This window comes from Megalops cyprinoides, chromosome 5 (genome assembly GCF_013368585.1).
Source record: "Megalops cyprinoides isolate fMegCyp1 chromosome 5, fMegCyp1.pri, whole genome shotgun sequence".
NCBI classification, from domain to species: Eukaryota; Metazoa; Chordata; class Actinopteri; order Elopiformes; family Megalopidae; genus Megalops; species Megalops cyprinoides.
In genome coordinates, this window is record NC_050587.1 from 16,771,051 (window position 1) to 16,790,805 (window position 19,755).

General features: G+C 37.9%; 1 protein-coding gene across 1 annotated transcript; it reads left to right on the forward strand.

Annotated features, from left to right (window-relative positions):
* The first annotated feature begins 10,605 nt into the window (after window positions 1–10,605).
* On the forward strand, window positions 10,606–13,368 carry tdgf1 (teratocarcinoma-derived growth factor 1). Its single transcript, XM_036528767.1, has 7 exons — window positions 10,606–10,619; window positions 10,901–10,936; window positions 11,424–11,473; window positions 11,593–11,748; window positions 12,165–12,279; window positions 12,400–12,509; window positions 13,179–13,368. The coding sequence occupies exons 1-7, from the start codon at window positions 10,606–10,608 to the stop codon at window positions 13,277–13,279; spliced, it is 582 nt and encodes a 193-aa protein (XP_036384660.1). The 3' UTR covers window positions 13,280–13,368.
* The last annotated feature ends 6,387 nt before the right edge of the window (window positions 13,369–19,755 follow it).

Sequence of the window (19,755 nt, forward strand, 5' to 3'; positions counted from 1 at the left end):
ATCACTTCCTTATATCTCTACTTAAATGTTCTATTGCATTGACCTTGTAAAAGGATCTCCCCTCTTAACAACACCTTTTTTTGTTTTCCCCCTGATATGAAATTCTGTTTTTATATAACTCTTCCAACATACCCACCCTTATTCCTGGCAGAACAAAGGCAATTTGTCCCACTGCTGTGGAAGCATGTGTTTGATTTATCCCCCTTTTAACCAATAGACGATCATTTTGCCTTTTAAGTTTTGACATGCATGTGCACTGAGCTTGATTGAACAAGCCAGTTAATATCCTGAAATACAATTGACCAGCTAAATTGAGCTGGACTTGTTTAAGCCAGATAACTTTAAACTATCTTTGTGAAATTTTCTGTAGGAATTCCACTTTTGCCCCCAAATAAGTGTGCCCTCAAAAACAACCAACAAGGGGATGACCCTTTGAAGCTCATGATCTATTTAACTACTCATAAGTAGTTAAGGGTGGGTGGGGAGGGGGGTGTTATGTAACTGCCTTACAAAAAAACAACAACAATAACAAGGACACCTGGCACATGGCGACCTCTTGTTCCAATTATATTGGAGGGCTGGCCCTGCCAACATCAGCAATATTTTGTGTCAGATTTCATGTCAAAATCTTTCATAAAATCTGCATTTCATATTCTAATTATATAAAGTGCAGATGAATGGGCAGACACTTGGTAAGTTAGCTTGTTAGCTGGGTATTTATACACATTTCTTGGTAAAAACTTGGTCCAGCCCAGTCACTGATCAATGACATTTCATGTTTGCTTGCTAGGTGTAGTTCTGTTCGTTTCATCTCTCGCACTGTCTTTGATGTCAACTCTTTTAGGTAAATAAAATATAAACACATATAAACTAATTTAGGTCCTCCCAAGATGGAGTAATGACTACATCAACTGTGGATGAAAAAGGCTGTTCAACTTTCTCATTATTTTGACACTGACTCCCTACTTCCTCCTCTACAACTCTACGGTGCTCCCAGCATTCTGCTCTCTCTTAAAGGCATAGAGCACAAATGTAACATGAGTGCCACTATTACCAAGCTTGCTATCTTAGACTGACAAGTCTAAGAAGTTACAGAGAACTGGCAACATTAATATTTATAGATTACTGTATTCGTGTTTTTAAGTATTAACTGGGACAAAAGTGATAAACATTTATTGTATGGCTCTCATGATATACTAATATACCAATAAGAATCCAGTATTAATCCATGCTATTGCATACAAGTTAAAAACATCTTTCCCAGGGTCTTCTTCCCTTCCTAAAATATCATTCATGTAACTGTACTGTTCATACTGACATTATGATTCACTGCTATACAAGTTGCTGTATGTTTGCTTGGACAGATTTTCAACAGATGAGACTTCCTTGAAACCTGAGCAGTTTATGAATAAATCCCTCCATTTAGACAGCTAAAAAGAAAGTAATCATGTGTAAATGGATAGCAAAAAATCCTCCTACAAAGGGGTAGTGGAATGAAACAAAGAAATATGGAAAGCTTGATGTTCACTTTGAGATTGCACACAGAAAAATGTATATTATATTGAGAAAAATGGTTCATGTATGAATCACATCTGGAGAACTGTAACCTTTATTTACAGTGTATGGATGTATGTTGACTGACGTCTGATTTGTATGTTCCCGATGAAAGCACATATTTGTATGGGCAACCCATTGTTTATAATAAACAAATCATTACAAAATCCCTATAATGTTTTGAAAACCTATTACCACATGTGCTTTTATTTCCTCATAAATTCAGCCCTTTTAATATCTTTTCAAAGTCTGCATATCATTTTCATGTCTACCAATATAACGCAGTCTAAGTGTTTGTAATATAAAATTGAACAGATCCGCAACAGAATTGCATTAATTAACAGTGTCCACTGTGTTTCTAATCAGTCAATGAAAGCACAATTTTATGTAAAGTTAAATAGTTTTGATATTGTCCTGTATGAATGAAATCTGGAACAACTGTCCTCAGTCTGGTACTTTCTGCAAAGTAACTTTGCAGAAATGGTCTTCTAATGATTGTAAATTGATGGAAATAAAACATTTCTTTCAAATAACAAACTTCATTATCAAAAATCTGCGTAGTAGAGTTAATCGATGCTGTCAAGCAACTCACATAAAATGAGGTTAGTAGGTGGGGAGGAATATTTTTGTCCTTTAAGCTACTGTGACATGCCCATATAGAAAAAGGAGGTCACAACATAGCTTTACGTGCAGTTGTTCTTGTGTGTAATGCACATACACACACAAGGCCGCACTCTTGAGGAGTAAAGATAGTTCTGTACACAGTGTTCCATGTCTGAGCTTGGGAACATGAGATAGCCACGTCTCAGCAGACATTTAGTGAATATCCTGTTCTATTAACCTATTTGACCTGCTGTTTTATTTTAGGCAGGTTTGCTGCAGCTACAGGCTTGCTTATTACACCTAAATGCAAGTTAATCTCTAATTGTATGTCACACCAAATATACCTTGAGCTTGGCTGGCTTTTGAAATAAATGGCAAAAAATGAAATTATTATGTTGTGGGTGTGTTACTAAATGGCAGTGAAATAGAAGCTGCCTTAGGGGCAAGAGAAGAGGTGAGCTCATGTATGAGTGCCATTTAAAACCTCAGGGAAGACACAACAGATATCTATGGTCAAGGATAAGATGTCAGTCAGTACCAAGATAGAGTAAGGGGTTGCCTTGCCTTCCCTTAAAATACACACCATCTAGTTAATCCTTTACAAGGGAGGTTTTCCCAGTGTTGGATGTGCCAGTAGACATGCTGTCTAAGATCTTGGCGAAGCTACATATCACAGATGATAGCTTGTTGAAGTGATTACTGCTACCAGAACATTATCACATATCTATCCAGTGGTAAACATATTGATGTAGTGTTATGTAGTGTTGTTGTTTTATTGTACAAGTTTCTAGTGTCACGGCATTCTTGGGCCAAATGAGACCAAATCTCAGGTAGCAATTTTTAGGTCATTATAATACGTTCCTGAGGATGTGCAGCATCTTTTTGTTCTCAAAGCTGAATTAATTTACCAGTACAATTAACCACCCTGATGAAATATTTTTAATAGGGCGTTTTTTTATTCTGAACTCTGCTTGTAGTTACTTCATTAGCCACACTTCACAAATTTATTCTTTCCAAAATGTAGTTTTCTCTCACAATATCCACTGACTCCAGCCTGAGCCAGTGGATTGCTGTTCAAAAATAAAACAAGGGGGCCTATGGTAAAAATTCAAGGATGACTCACACCATTATGACAAAGAGATATTACTTTGAACTACTTTGAGTGGTAAGTTGTGCCTCAAACATCCACTGTCTGCTTAAGACTCTCATTACATTAGGGCCGTTACCTCGACCTAATCAAGGACCAAACAGTAGCTCAATCAGAATTGCATTTGCTCATTGTCATAATTTCAGCACCCACACTGCACAGAGAGGACTCATTTGCATTGGAGATTCCCATCAGGTTGGAAGTAAAGGGGACGGAATGGCACTCATTCAATAAAGCAGAACCCTTAGGCAGAAAGGACAGGTAGGGCAATCTCAGCCTGTGTCTACTGAAAGGTAATTGATTTTCATGAGCTCCTACACTTTATAAGCAGAGACAGCTACCAGGCTGCATACCATGAGCTGCAACACTACTGCCCGAGTCTGAGCTGTAAGGGGAACAAGGCGACTGCCAACTTAGCTACTGCAGGCCAGCACAAGAGTCTAGCAGTCTGGCTGTGTTACAGCACACCCAGTTGGAACAGTCCTAGGTGACAGACATTGGTCAATTGAGCCATTATGATGAGTGACTGATGTAGTGACATCATATTCTTTTGCATTGTGAGCAGGGGTATACTGAGCATTCATGTTATGCAGCACCTTCAGCTTCAGTAAGAGACATGTTGCAGGTGCTCTCCCAACCTGAAAAATTAATGAAGGAGCAGTCACAATCAGTGCTGTGTTGATTGATACCTCTCCTGATGAGGCATCTCCATTCCCAATGGTTGTGAGAGTTTTAATTAATTTTCTTCAGAAAGCCTGGTATTACATACTCATCTACAGAATGAAAAGGGAATGAAGTCTCCACTAATGTCATCATGTGCTTTTGCATATGTGTTCAGCAGACAAAAAAATCGTCAGACAAATTGCAGGACTCATCACCAGTCCTGCAAGTATAAAAATGCTCCACAAACAGTCCATTAAGCAGATGGTGTGAATCTGTTGCAGCAGCATTTTTAAAACCTACAGGAGGCGCTGTGTCAGCTGTGAAACCTGTCAAGGAACTCCTACATTCAAGCTGCAGTTTTGGCCTTAAAGAGTTTGTGGGTCCTGGTTTGCATTGCAGTTTGTTGTGAACTTTTCTATTGTGATTGTGAAGCTAAATTTGAATAATAAAATTTATCAAGCATGCAATGGTTGCTATCAGACCCTAAGTGCCTCAGCTCCACCAATGGCACTCCATCAATGGTGCCTTTACAGCCATTCCATGGTGACTACATTGACTGCACTGCACTAACTGCACTGGCTCCTTTGGTCGCAACACTAAGTGTGTGACTGATTGATACAGAAGATGTATATTTCAATTTCTAGCACTAATACCAATGCCTTGAAATTGTTAGTTGCTTCCCTATAACTGCTGTTATCATGACAATGGCATCTCTGCTAAAAATTCTGCTATACTCATTGAAAGTGCACTGACTTGCGTGCTCTTTTTGAAATGAAAATATGTCTCTCTTTTAAGAACTCCATATTGTTATTATGTGTCTGGACATCATGTCATTTGCACATCCTTCACAGATAAATCAGTACATCTGCTACCCTTTCTCCCACCTCTGTCACTCTAATTACTTCACATATGCCCTGGACAGAAGACATGACAACTTGTCAGGTTTGCACAGCTGAAATGCACCAGGGTGCAGGGAAAATGAAATCACCTTTTGACTCCCACTATTTCTGTCGCACAATGAAAATCTCAGTGCAGCTGAAGGGAAAAAAAAGACGAGTACTTTTGCCTTGAACGCACTCATGCTTTCAAGGGCTTTTAACTCCCAATCATTACCTCGCACAATTTCCTCCTCGAATCATCATTCAAGAGACACTGCTATACCTATCACATCAATAATACAGACCCATGCAGCTTGGAAGTCAAATGGATACTATAGATTATTTTGTCACACTGATTAGATCTCTTGCAATCTGCACAGAGCATTCAATTGTCAACATCGTAAACAGCAATGTTCAGACTTTCAGCAAAAGGTCAAAAGGGAAAAATAATCCTTGTGATAATTGTATTGGTGTTTGACTTTTATGTTTTGCCATATTTATTTGAAGGGCACCCACAGTGAAGTTGTTCTCTGAAATATTATCAGCCAATACCCCTACAATTATCATTTTATGTCTGCATCTTATTCAAGCCTAAAATTTAAGTAAAGGTAGGCACCATGTTAATCAAATTCTGGGACACAGTATGTAGCACATGACAGTTATGGTCTTCAAGTCTGAGCACTAGACAGACCATCTTGCATCATGAAGGCATGAGCCTTCTAAGATAGTGGGCATGTTCTTCCAGTAACTGGGTCAAGTTTGGTCATACTACCCATGGATTGATTTAAGACAGCAGGTGTTGAGACATGTTAAAGATAATTTGTGTCAGATCATTTGCTTTATGGGTTGTCTTACATTGTGACATTCAACTTTATTTAGTAACAAGTCAAATAAGACAGGAATATGAATTATGAATGGTTAAAGTAGTATGCAGGGTGAAAATGTCCCATGTTTTCGCAAACTAAATTGAGATTACTCACAATTTGACTATAACTTGTGTATAACTTTAGATAAAGTAAGTACCAGTACTGGTAAACTTGCAGTGCTGTTCAAAATGTACAATATGCAAGAGTATATTCAGTGTCATCTTAATCATCTAATCAGTGTGTAATCCCAACAAAGTATAACGAATAGAGACAGGACTGTGTGATTGCAAATTTGCACTTAGTTTGTATTCCCCTTTGAATATATTGAAGCCAAATCAGGAAGCACCCTCTCTTCTAGGCATTATGTAAAGGCAGGTTGGAAAAAATCAGTCTCTTGTGCTTTACCTCTTGAATGTGCAAAAATATATAGTAAAGTGAAATTTTGTTTCTCCTGTGTAAGGTTGAATAATTAGCTACCTGTACACAATGGTGTACAAGGTGCAAAAAAATTATAAAATGTATTATTATATTTGCAAGGAACATGAATGATACATTTTTAATCTAAGAGAACATATTTTATCATTAATTATTCTTGCTGTGGATTGGGAGTTCTGACTCCTTGTAACAAGCCTGTATTTTTCATGACCTGAGCCATTAAAACATAGTTAGGTGATTGTCACAAAAAATCAATTTATTTTTTCTGTCTGGTGGTGATAATATTTTGTACAATTTCATCTGAAATGGACAATGATCCCTACAACATGACTGCTCTCTCCCTCCATTCTGCAACAGGCTTAGCAGATTAGTTTGAGTCACTTCTCTTTATTCAAATACAAAATGCATTCTGAGGTTTGTGTTAAGCTTTGATTACAATGGAGCTGGTCATGAAACCATGAACAATTTCATATGACTGTTTTATTGCTTACTAAGAAAATAATGGCTATTTAGTTTGGATTCCTACTGTCATAAAGGTGAGAAGCAACACAACAATAAATATGTATAAACCTGCCTCTGTGGAGTGTGATAGGAAATTTGTTTGATATTAGTATTAAACAAGAGACTCAACCTCAGCAAACACAACATACTGTGACTATGGTGTCAGCAGTGGGTAGGTCGACCCCAGTGTGAGGGACCCCAGAGATGGGTGAAGCACCAGTGAGTGGGGCACCCTGGGATGGGAGAAGTACGGTGGGGGAATGCGTGAGGGACACCTTGGTGCGTGAAGCGCATGGGCATGCTTCACGAAGGGGAGGGCAATTGAGTATGCGCTCTGACTGCCATATCAATGAGCCTGGCTCTTTGGTGTTATGGTCAAAGCTGCAGTTTGGTACCCGGTAGACCCAGGTTTGAGGCCGGGTGGGCTGACTGCTCTTGCCCTTTGCTACACTTTCAAGTCTACTTGTAAGGATGTAAAGGAAGCAAGAAATTTTTTTTAATTAATTAAATTTTAAATAACCAGACTTCATGTTCTGGCAGGAACACACAGATCTACCAAAAGCCCATAATGGATTATAATTTTAAGACATCTCACCTTAAACTTGGTAGGTGGAGTAATAACTTTCTGTGTTTGAATGACAATGCATAAATATGGATACATTGCAGAACAATGCTTATTGGTCCTGAACAGTGAAAATAATAGTAAGTTCAGGCTAATCTTTACTGCCACTGATATTTTTAAAAAATGATGAAATGATCTTATATCTTTAATCGGATAGTTAGTTTCAAGTTTCTTATTTGATTTGTTGCCTAGTATGACAATTGCTGGCTTTGCATGTGTCCTTAACTAGTTGACTTTTAGTGTTGTGTGCATTTGACATGCACTGCTCACATTACAATATGGAAGATATGAGATAATGTACATAGTGTGCATGCGATTGGAACCCATTCAAGACCTGGGTTTACAACAGGACACTTCAAGATTGCAAATAAGGTTTCATCATACATAGCAGCAGTGACCTACACAGGATACAAACCCAGCCACCCCTGTTGAAGTGTCACAGATGAAACATGGCAACCCCTCACTTATGCTGTAGCATTAGTCATCTTGACATTGTTGACCTTCCTGTGTGGACATATGTCTAACAGTAAAAGTCTACTGAGGGGAAAATCATTTACAGCCATGGCAGAATATTATTCTTTGGCTGGTGATAGACTGGCATGACTAGTTGCCATGAAAATGATCTGAAGATACACCTCCTCATCCATTTCCAGTGCTCCAAACCAACTGTCATGTCAGGTAAGAGAGGAAGGCAGACGTTCTTTACAGGGAAAAGGAATAGCATTAGAGGAATAGCAGCAACTATTTAAATGTTTAGGGTTGCAAAGGACTGGAAACAAATTTAGCAAGCATATGGTGTAAAGCAAGACAAAATGTCCATCGTAGAGCTACACTAATACAGGGTCCTGTATGTAGCAGTTTCTCATTTAAAATAAAAATTGACTGAGAACCGGAGTATGGGAAGGAGAAAAACTGGGAGCCTAAAATAACTAAGCCCTACCTTATGAGATGACCATTCATACAGATGTTGATTACAGGCTTAATAATAATAATAATAATAATCGTATACTTTATTGATTCCCCATGGGGAAATTCGTCCTCTGCATTTGACCCATCCCACACACACAAAGTAACCAGTGAGCACACACACACCAGGAGCTAGGAGCAGTGGGCGGCCGCAGTGCGGCACCTGGGGACCAACTCCAGGTCTTTTGCCAGTGCCTTGGTCAAGGAGCATTGACCCTAAACATGCATGTCTTTTGATGGTGGGAGGAAATCAGACGCCCAGCTGAAACCCACGCAAACACGGGAAGAACATGCAAACTCCACACAGAAAGGACCTGGGACAGCTGGGATTCAAACCCAGGACCTAATTGCTATGAGACAACAGCGCTAACCACTGAGCCACAGACTTGTGGCCTGTATGACACTAACTGTTGTAAGGAGGAACATTATAAGGCTGAAATACAGTCCAAGGGTCTAATACAGTAATTTGTGTTATTTGGTAGGCAACGACCAGTAATGCATCCATTAAAAATGATATCATAACCAGGGTGCGAAATACGGGGGGGTCTCTGGGGGTCCGAGACCCCTTGATTGACACTTGAGACCCCCAGAAAGCCTCAACAGCAAAATTTTGGGGGGGTCTCTGGAAAAATTATTTGTCACTTGCAATTGTCACTAAAAATGTCTTTTAACCCTTAAAGCCCGACAGACACAGCCTGCGTCCAAATTCACATCCCTTCTTCTCTGTTGAATTGCTCACGAAGTATTCATCGCTAACAATGCTAGTTGCTTGACTATGCGACGAAGTGTTAGCGAGAAAAATAATTTTGAATTTACATCAAATTTAATCATAGTTACAATCTGCATACAGCTCAGCCTCTGCGTCCATCTCCACACCCATTACTGTTGTTTGAATTACTCATGAACTCATCATTGCATAGATATGGAACACATACCACTTTGTAATGATGCTAGTCACATATTTGTACATACCGAACTAATCACATTATGAAGACAGATCAAACTTCTGCAAAGTAATATCTTTGCTAATTTCTTGACCCATTTTCACACTCCTGCTTCTCGGTTGAATAAGTCACAAAGTCCCTACCGCACAACGTACCGCATATCAAAATAAACAGCATAACTCACCCTTTCTGCTGATACTAGTTGTTTCTCCATGACAAAGCGTTGTCGAGTAATCCAGTTTTGAAATCACAGCAAAATTCTGCATTATTAATTTACTATCCACAACCCCCCCCCCCCCCCCCCCCCCGCCCCCTCGGCCGAAAAAACCTCCCCTATTTTGAAACCTAAATGTTGGCAGGTATGGGTAGGACGGACCCCCCAATTGCCACCTGGTATTTTGCACAATGATCATAACTATTCTTTACCAGTATACAGATGGTTTACCACAAATCGGTTCTACTTGCCTCCTAATAGTTTTGGCCTCTGTGGGATGTTAATTGGTATTTATGTTGGATATTTAAGCATTCAAATGCAGAAACATTACAACATGTTAACATTCTTATTGTCATCTTTCTCTTACATTTGTTTTTTTTGTGAATGCATAAACGTTCTTTTTTCATACAGGGTAAGAGTAATATATGCTTTAATACAGCTCTTATACAGAGATATTGATTTTATTATATAACACAAGAGGATGTGTGGATCCAAAGCTGCCCGACTCTTAATACCTCCAGAGATCATGAAAAATTATTACCTTTAACAAAGTCTAGAAATTCTTCGATGACTTTCTAAAACTGTTGCATGGGTGATTTTTAAGGGTTTTTTGCAGAGATCACCCGAGGTCACAGATTCAGAATGTCAAAACAACTACAACAACATTCAGTCTCCTGTAATTCGATATCAGTGGAAAACTTGGAAATGGCTGCAGTGTCTGTTTGGTGTGAGTTAAGGGACACAAACTGAACTTTATGAAAATGCATCCATTAGACTTCTCTTGTATTGAATTGTCGATGACAAAAATGCTGCAGGTCAAAAAAAAGCAAGATCATAAAATAAAGCCCCACACCAAGAAGCTTTCAAAACACCAGCTTTGCAATATTACTATACCCCAGAAATGGTATCTTCATTATTACATCAAAGCAATGGCACCAAATTGATGGGGAAATGATAGCAAAATGACAGCAATTATGAACATACTTATGAATTATGAATATGAACTAGTCGCATCAGTGCTTTGCCAGTTCAAATAAGTCTATAAAGGTCATTAGACACAGACAGATGTCTTTGAAGAAGTGCAGTATAGTGAAAAAGCAAAAGCCATCTGAGGATAAAGTACAGATGTCTACAGTGAGCAAGCCCGAAACAAATAAAAGAGATGCACCTTGTAATGTTATACTGGCTTTGCTGCATTTGAAATATAAGCATATGTCAAAGACATGGTGAGATAGACTTAACTTTAGGAATATTTGTGCTTAAATAAATATTAATAATTAAACTATGGAATGGTACTTAGGAGTAATAGTGGATTTATTCCAGTGCAACTGTACATTGGCCTCCCTATGTATTAAATATGCACCTTTAAACTGGATACTTCAACAATTTACAAGTTGCTACATTTCTGGAATGCTGAAGGGTTTAACAATGGTACTGCTGTTTTAGTTTAAAATTTGTGTAGCGTATGGCATATTTTACAGTATACGCTGTTGTTTGCATTCAAAAGCTGTAACTTCCTCTTGACTTCTCGATTATTTGGGGGGCAGGGGAAAGCTTTATTTCTAATTTGCATCTTGAATTCCGTAGCAGGGTGTGATATCATGTTTGACCATAGGACCAAACGAGGCAAAGAGGCGGGGCTCGTAGGTGCTAATTGCTTGTCAAGAGTTTGAGTGTGTGGACTTTGGCTGAGACAGGTAGAAGAAAGTTTGGTATGGAGAAAGAGTAGTGGAAGGCGAAGAATGGCGTGTTAAGTTTGTAGCATAGCTCCCTAAGTATTCTGCTTTGTTTTTATGTTTTATATGGCATTGTTGTCAGTGGTTGAACGCGGATTTTACCTACTTTACGAGGATTTTTATTTACAAGTGCAAAATGAGACGGGGCACATTTTTTAGGTGAATAATATTCCAGACATCAAATTGACGTTTTTGAAGTGTTGATCGAAATGTTGCGTTGCCAGGAGTGTAAGCGTAAGTAACTGAATGCGTTGGACCATATTAATAATCAATTCAACATATTTTCTCTTTTAGGTTTCTCCTGTCTGCAGTAATTGCTTTCCAGGCATTGCGAATCACGACAGGTATGTGCCGGTTTTTACAATTCTCATTAGGCGGGCATTGGTTCATATTAAAAAATAATGTTTGGCGAGGCTTATGTGAAGCTGCACAATTGAAAACAATTTGGTTCATCTCATTCAAGGTTGCGATGGTACCGAATGCAACAAAAAGATTCCCTCTGGAAAAACCACCCAGCACGCAGAGTATCTGAATCAATTCAACGAAATGAACTCTCTGTCAGAGGAACGGAAACACAGGGATGCTGGATCTGTTATTCCTTTCGTTGGCCTCACTGGAAGTAAGTTACCCGCAACACTTTTTAAATAATCGAGGTGCGGAACATTCTCCTATTTGGTTGTTGAGTTTATGAGCTTGACTCTAATTGATCCAAGTGCTGGTTTGGCTGCGTTTTAGATGTGTATAGATCATAGTCGTACATCTCTCACACTCTTTGTTCAGCTTTTCTAATACAAACATAATAACCTTAGGTAAAGAGAGGCTCAGTTAAGCTGTTAGGTTTTATTGCACCTTGATTTAAGACATGCGTCAAGAGGAATGTGGCACCATACTAAGTTAAATCACTGCCTGATTCATGACGCGGTTTACATGGCCTAGATTTAAATTATTTGAAGTTGTTAGGTAGTTTAGGTACATAAAAAGTTTTTTGTTTGTGCTTTATATTTTTGCTTTTATATTTTCCCCATCTTCAATAAGGTTCAAGACAAAGCCGCAACTGTTGCCAGAATGGAGGTACCTGCATTCTAGGGAGCTTTTGTGCTTGTCCCAAGCACTACACTGGCAGGAGCTGTGAATATGATGAGCGAGTCAGGTATAGTGTCCTTCATTTCAAAATTGTGATGTAAAGAGCTTGAGGTAGAGAGTCCACACAATATTCAAATTCAGTCTTCCATATATTTATTTATTTATATATTTTATTTTTGATATGTAGGAGCTGTGGTATCATTCCGCACGGAGAGTGGGTGCAGAAAGGTTGTTCATACTGCAGATGCGGATATGGATTCCTCCACTGTTTCCCTCAAGTCTTCCATGATAACTGTGGTAAGTGGACTGGTTTCTTCAACTTTGTATGTGGGCAGTCAAAACCTGCGGATGTGTATAAAATATGTATGGGAGTTCATTCTATGCAAGTCGTCACTTCATAAATATGACGGCTTTCCAACTGTATACAGTGTCATTAATACAAAAAATACTACCCTTTGTCTTTATGTGATACATAGCCCTGGGATGACTTATGTCCTGGATTGAACTGCAACATTTTTTATTTATCCCAATACCTTAAGCTTTAGCTGAAGTTGTTTTCTAAGGGATGAGACACTTTGCCTGTTTGAAAAGTCAATAGAACACACAGAAAATGCAGATTATGGTGTTTGAACTGCTTGTGTGTCTTTATTGAAACCGAGGGCCTCCATCTCCATAGCCACTCAGCCTTATTTGCATTGATGGGTCCTCTGCAGAAACTCTGCTGTTGTCTTTGCATAGAGGCAACAGTAGAGGGGGGAGGCAACAGTCTGGGTGTGAATAGTCTCTGTGAACTACCATTCACACCTCGCTGGCTAACAGGATGGAGGCCTGGTGATCATCACAGATGTAGACTCAGCAGTGTTACTCGCTTAAAGATTATTCAATGGTAGGGTTTTAGTCTGAAGATGTGCTAATTTTACATTTGAAGGTTCGTCTTTATAATGCAAAGTTCCTTTCCTTTTCCAGATGATTCTCAGGAAGTTCTTTGGTTTCCTTCACATGGCTCCAGAATGCAGCAGCCAAAGTACTTCATGTATCTAGCACTACTTTTCCTTGTCTTTATGTGACCTGTGAGGATATTCATAGTTTCAGCTCTGAAATATTTCTGAGCATTTCCTTCAAGTCTGTAAGTGGCAATAGCTATTGTACCACTTGTCAGATCAATGCACCACACAATTTTGGAGTATTTGCAGTGCTGAAATGCATCCTGCTTCCAGTGGAAGCTTATATGTCCTTGATGGGTCATTGTAAATAAGATTTTAAAGGAAATATGAGTCTTGTCAGTTTTTTTTTTTTTGTAAATCCTTTCTGGTTTTATATGGACATTGCTCTGAAGATACTTTTGTAGTGTTTGCATAATGCATAGCAGTATGTACAATATATCTGTTTCCTTGAGGGTCCAAATCACACAGAGTGTACAGACACCCATAGTCTTAAAAATTTGTCATCAAGGGATCATCTCTGCTGGCTTTGTTAGGGGTTGACTTGTATGTATTACAATCTACTGTTTTAAGTATGGGTCTATGAAGTAAGTTTGTCAGCATTCTTACTCTTTCTTTTTTTGTGTAATTCTTACTCATACTCATACTCATTCTTTCACTGTCCAGTGTTACTGTCACTCATGAACAGAGTATTTTATCCATTATCACAGACGCCTTGCCTTTGTGGACAATTTTTTGGACTATTTACGTACTATATTCTAAGCAATTTTGATACGGGTGTAATAGTGGATATCACAAAGGCCAGGTCATTAGGACATTGCCAATTATATAGGCCTACCAACCATTTTGCTAAGTTTCAGAACCAACGGGGGGATTGAGCTAAGGCTGCTGCCAGAAGAATTTAACTGATCACTGTTTTATGTCAATTTTGTCTTCTATTTTTCCTTCAAGCATTTGTCTGCTGTTACTGTCAGTGGGGAGTGTTTGATAAAGTAAGAATGATAGTTGATTGTCGAGGCATTTGTGTTTAGTTAAGATGACCCTTGTATGGTTTCCCATCAAGTCCCTTATCTAACACACAATCACACTCACTAATAGATTACAGTTGTTATCATGGTTTTAGGTTTGTCATGCCTAGTTGCAGTTACAGATGTTTGTTTTCACTGTGATAGAAACAGATCTGTTTTAAATGTAAATAAACATGGCCATGATACCTGATGTCTTTATATGTGTGATGTTTATTTTTATTTTTAGTCATTAATATTTCTTTGTATAGCCTAAAACAAATATTAAGAGTAAAAATAAACCATGAACAATTTTCCTGTTAAAATAAATGACAATAGAATTTACAGGTATTAAAAAGAGACTGTGGCAAAATTTAAAGTAAATGGGGATCTTTAGTTCTTCAGTGTGTTAAAAAGCCTGGATTTACAGGTCCGTGGCAGTATTGATTGGTTGTATAAATGTTAATGAGGTCATTTCTTTTTACATACCTTTAATAAATTAAACAAAGCTTTGGTATAATTTTGTGAATAAATAGATCACAGACTCGATTTGGCTCTTACTCATGGCTCATGTTAAAGACAAAATGACTTTTATGTGAATCCAATCTCGGTTGTCTTTACTGGCCTGTCCCATTCCTGCACCAGTGTACCTTTTCCTTACAGTGATTTAGCAGTGGCAGGTTAAACAAATAGAGGTGTCGGCAGAGAGTCTTTTTTTAATTGAAATGAATGTACTTAAACTCTTTGTGCAAGTAGAGAGGTGGAGCATGTGACATTTCCTGATGGGCCCCTGCCTCCCCTGGGAATCTGTGGCAGCCTCTCCCAGACAGTTTCCTGAGACTTCAGATGAATGAATATTTAGTTATTAGGCTCTCAGCTCTTAGTTCATTCAGTCCTATTCCAACTTTAATCATCCTTTATCAGACTGACTTCTCAAAATACAGAATTGTCAAAGCAAGGATGTAATTTTGAAACACTAACATAATAATGGTGATAATGGTGAGAATTAGCATACTAATCAAATACTCTTTAAAACTGGATTGATAAAGAAACTTTGCCCCCTGTCCCTCATGAATGGAAGTTTAGGTTTTTCTTTGGTAAGTAAAGTCCACCAATATTTTACAGTTATTTGATACATGTACTTCCTGTAGGAACTGCCAACAATACGTCCAATGCCTAGTTGTTTCACTTGAACATTTAGTGCTATATTACAAGGAGATGAGGAGGCTTTTAGCTTGATCACTGTGTCCTTCACAGACTGATTCTGAACAGTTCCAGTTGTTCTGGATCCAGTTTTTACTGATCTGGGAGGAAGGAAACACAATCAGTAGTTGGAAAGACCCACTTTCCCTTTGATGGAGTGTAATCCCATTAAAGGCTGGCACTGCCGATCACAACCAATCATATATGCATTGTGCGTTTTCATTATGCTGGAGCCCTCTCATTTCCCCAAAAGATTAACAACTTCAATTGTAACACGATGACACTTGCTCTGGGTGCAGGTCAGACCCCTGTCTCCTGCACCCTACTGGTGGTATTTCAATAGTATCAATACAGATTCACAAGCATTAACTGGTTGACGCAAGACTTTAGGATAGCTTTGAAAACCCTTTAAGGCTAGGGGAATGGTGGGGTAATTACACTACAGGATTATCCTGATTGGAGGGAGAAGATGCAGTGGAATTGTATGCAGGAGATCAGAAGCTCTTGCTATGGAATCACATAAAAGAAAACCAAACACGAGTGTTGTTTGTTCAGTCCAATTAAGGATGAACAATGACACATATGGGCATGAAAGAGAGAACCTATTTCTAACAATAATTTAATTATTTGGAAATGTAATCCCCAAGATAATACAAGATCCAAGACTAAAACAGCATAATAATCCATGATTAAAATAACATATAAATAAAGCTTAAATATATTAACGATTAAATATAGATGAGGGAGCTAATATTTTGTTTCATAATGGCCAAAATGTTCCTGTGTTGATATAAAATGCACTGAAATGTAGAATATGAGCCTTCTATCACTTAAAAGTTAGTTAATTAAATTTAAAAATGAGGCAAGCATTTTCAGTTATACTTTACAAATGAGGGATTTTTTATTAGCAACCTAAAAAAACACAAAAATCACCCTATTAGTTTTCAAAGAGATGGAAAGCCAGCACATGAAAACTACTCATGTAAAAGAAATTGAAAGATTTCAGATAATTTCCTCATCTCTAGGTGTGGAATCTCTCTGTTATAGCATTAATTAAGATTGACTGCTTTCAGGATAAAACTGAAAGTTTTCTCATAGCTAGGTTTGTATGCTACATCATAGACTGAGACATGGTATGTTTAATTCTTTCCTACAAATTAATTACAACTTGAAAAAAATCCCAGACATGTCACATAATAAGTCAATTAATATACCAATGAATGTATAAATAGTAATAAAATGATGTGTTTTTGCTCTGCTTCTATCTAGACAAAATGTCAGGTGACACGTTTAACCATTAACCGAACTGAAAGTAAGAATTTATCATTATTATTGGTACAAACACAAGAAGCAACAGAAATAGAAACACTGGCAGCTAATTGTTGATTATGATGGTGGCATTAATAACCTTGTTTGTTAAGTTATTTTGTGTAATTTTAAACCCCGTTGGTGGTCAGCTTCAAACAGGATTTCAAACCAGCACAAAAGTGGTTCAGGCAATGAAGGCCATGACAACTGTTAATCGAACATCTGTTATGAGTTATTGATTGTTGTCTTATGAGTGATTGAGAATGGGCATGAGTGACAATAATGTTCAGCCACAGTGTCAGTACAAAGTGGGTCAGAACTAGAAAATCTCTGTATATTAGTCTAGTTATAAATTCACTGAGGCATCTGATATGGATTTTATGCTGCATTTTCAATGTCAACACAGCATTTTGGTAGTATTAATCTGCAATTCCTTTTATCAGAAATATTTCAAATTAGTTCCAGTCAAATGTCTGCACAAGACATCTTAAAGTGGGCTGACACAAGCCCCACACCTTAGGGAGGTCAGGGAAGAATGCTCTTTTCTGATATGACAGCATATGCAGCAAGCATAAAAGCCACATCAGATGCCTATGCATATTTCAATGAAATTGTAAATATTCAGATTCCATTCAGTTTTGTCTACATTCCAGTAACTATTATATCAGGTTAACAAAAAGAACTTATTTATAGAAGATTACTATCAAATCTCCTTTACTGTTAAAGAACTTCAGCCACAGGGCTGCAGTTTCCACATAATTTCTGGGGAATTATGTTTTTAAGTCCACACACATATCTACTGGTCTTATTCTAATAAAACTGCTCTGTATTCACAAGCTAAATTTGCTTTAATATTTCATACCCTTGTTTGAAAAAAAAAATTAATAAATAAAATAAGGGATTTGTCTGGGACTGAGCGAGTACTGACGCATTATCATGAAAGCGAATGCGCTGCACACAAATCACCAGGGGTACAGAGACAGAGATCATGAAAATATTTGAATTTTAGCTTCCTTTCAATTTTTACTTCTTTCAGGTTCTCACGCTTCTGAAAGTATTGACTCGCACCCCAAGAATCTCTCTCACGCTGTTGTTGTTTACATGAAGGTTTGTCTAAAGTCTTGCTGTTTGGCTCCAAATGCTCCTGGAAAAGGAGAGGTCTCGCGACCGGGAGTGCCCATCTCCCTCAGATCAAATTGACCGCCGACAGTGGCAAATGTATCCGGATAGTGGCAGTAAACACAGTCAAAATCAGTAAACAAGGGAAGACCATTAGGGTCGTCTCTAGAGAGGCATTCCAGCTGGAGGCAGCAAGGGAAACTAAATAATAGAGAGGAAACACTGGTTTAGCAGAGGAGTGCTGTGCTAACTTCTAGTCACACTCAGACTCCAGACAGCACAATACATCATGCTGTGGCAGGCGAAAGCTTTATCCTTACTAAAGTTTTGGGGTGGGGGGGGTCTATTGTAGTTATCAAATGAGCAACAAACAACTACAACACCGGTTCTTTCATAAAATTAAATGAAAAGGTCATATAAAATCTTCTTAGTCCCCCTCTATCCCTTTGATGTTGCACTTTCATTCTATTATCTACTCCCTTGTTTTCTGTCTCACTCTTATTCTCCCTTACTCTCTCCCTCCCTGCCCCCCTCTCTCTCAGAGGACTGTATTGACCACTTCCCTCAGCATGTTCTGTTCAGTAACCCATGGAGGCTTGAGATAAGACAGGACACATACGGAAAACATGGTAAAAGTCACACAATAGGCCATTAGTTTTGGTTCACTGTTTTAAGTCTAACAGAGAGGTTTTGCCAGTGTGGGGGAAGGGAAGGGTGGGTAGTGAGGTGATTGATCAATGTCCCACATGGATAATTTTACCTGTGTATGATGTTTGCAGATACACAAATATGAATATGTGATTTAATTTCTCTATAGATAATGTCTAACCATAATGCATTTCGAATTAATCTAAGAACCTTGTCATTAGTATATTTTACGCCACATGTATGCATGCACGTACACACACATGCACACACAGAGACTGTACATATAAGATTAAATTCATGGATGCCTGTTTAGGTACAGTTTTTTTATTAATCTATTCTGCTTCTGCTTTGAGACAAAACTGTTGTTTTGCTTATATTCCACTGAATTTGAACACAATCAACTGACCAATTGAAGTACCCTTCAAAACAAACATGTATGTGTTCACAATTGTGTCTGCTTATGCCTAGAGACAGTCCTGATGGTACCTGTGCAGAGCTGGTGTTCCAAACCTCCTGCTTATGAACCTTAACTACACAAAGAGTTAGACATCACAATGTACCAGTAGATGATTCTTTATAGTACAAAATTCCCTTTTGCATTATTACAAGTTGTAATAGTATAGTACAGTTGTTACAACTTTAATACAATAATAGATTAATGAAAGCATGCTAAAGATCGTATGTGTAATGAAAAATATTACACAGAAAGGGTTTAATTCAAAAACAATTCATTTTTGTTTACTTTTCCCTCTCTGTTTGAAGTATCTGAGGTGTACCTTTATAGTATTTCAACGTACCTTGGAAAAACATATTCTTGGACTTCAATAATGAAGTAATTCTAACACCTAGTAAAAAGAGGTCCTTTAGCCCCAGCAGGATTAACCTCTGATTGCATTTGACCAAAGTACATTAGGTTACATAAAATTACATTTGGTTTACATAAAACCAAATATTAAATTGAATTAGGACCCAGTGTGCAAAATGGAAAATGCAGCAATGAGAGTGGAATTTAATAAAAGTCATTTGCTACACAATCAAACTCCATGAGAGTTACTAAGAATATGCCAGAAAATGTTCCAAGTTACAATCCACACAATCAAATTATAGCTTTCACACTCTTCAAGGGGCCATTTTTCAAAGCAGACATGTCAAACTCATTTCATTAACATTCACTGTAAGTTTTTAGTTCCTTTTAGGGTTTTAAAGGGTATGCTAGTTTGACTGCTATTTAATCTTAAATAAGGCAGATAGCTGAATAAGATAATTTTAATTAAACTTGCCAAGAAAAGTGCCGCAAAATTAAGTGTAATTTGTCCAAGT

What these genes read in the sequence shown, in the direction of transcription:
- tdgf1 (XM_036528767.1), top strand. An exon ending in GGCATTGCGAATCACGACAG is followed by an intron (nt 11,474 to 11,592) that starts GTATGTGCCGGT and finishes ATCTCATTCAAG; the next exon opens with GTTGCGATGGTACCGAATGC. An exon ending in GAATATGATGAGCGAGTCAG is followed by an intron (nt 12,280 to 12,399) that starts GTATAGTGTCCT and finishes TTTGATATGTAG; the next exon opens with GAGCTGTGGTATCATTCCGC.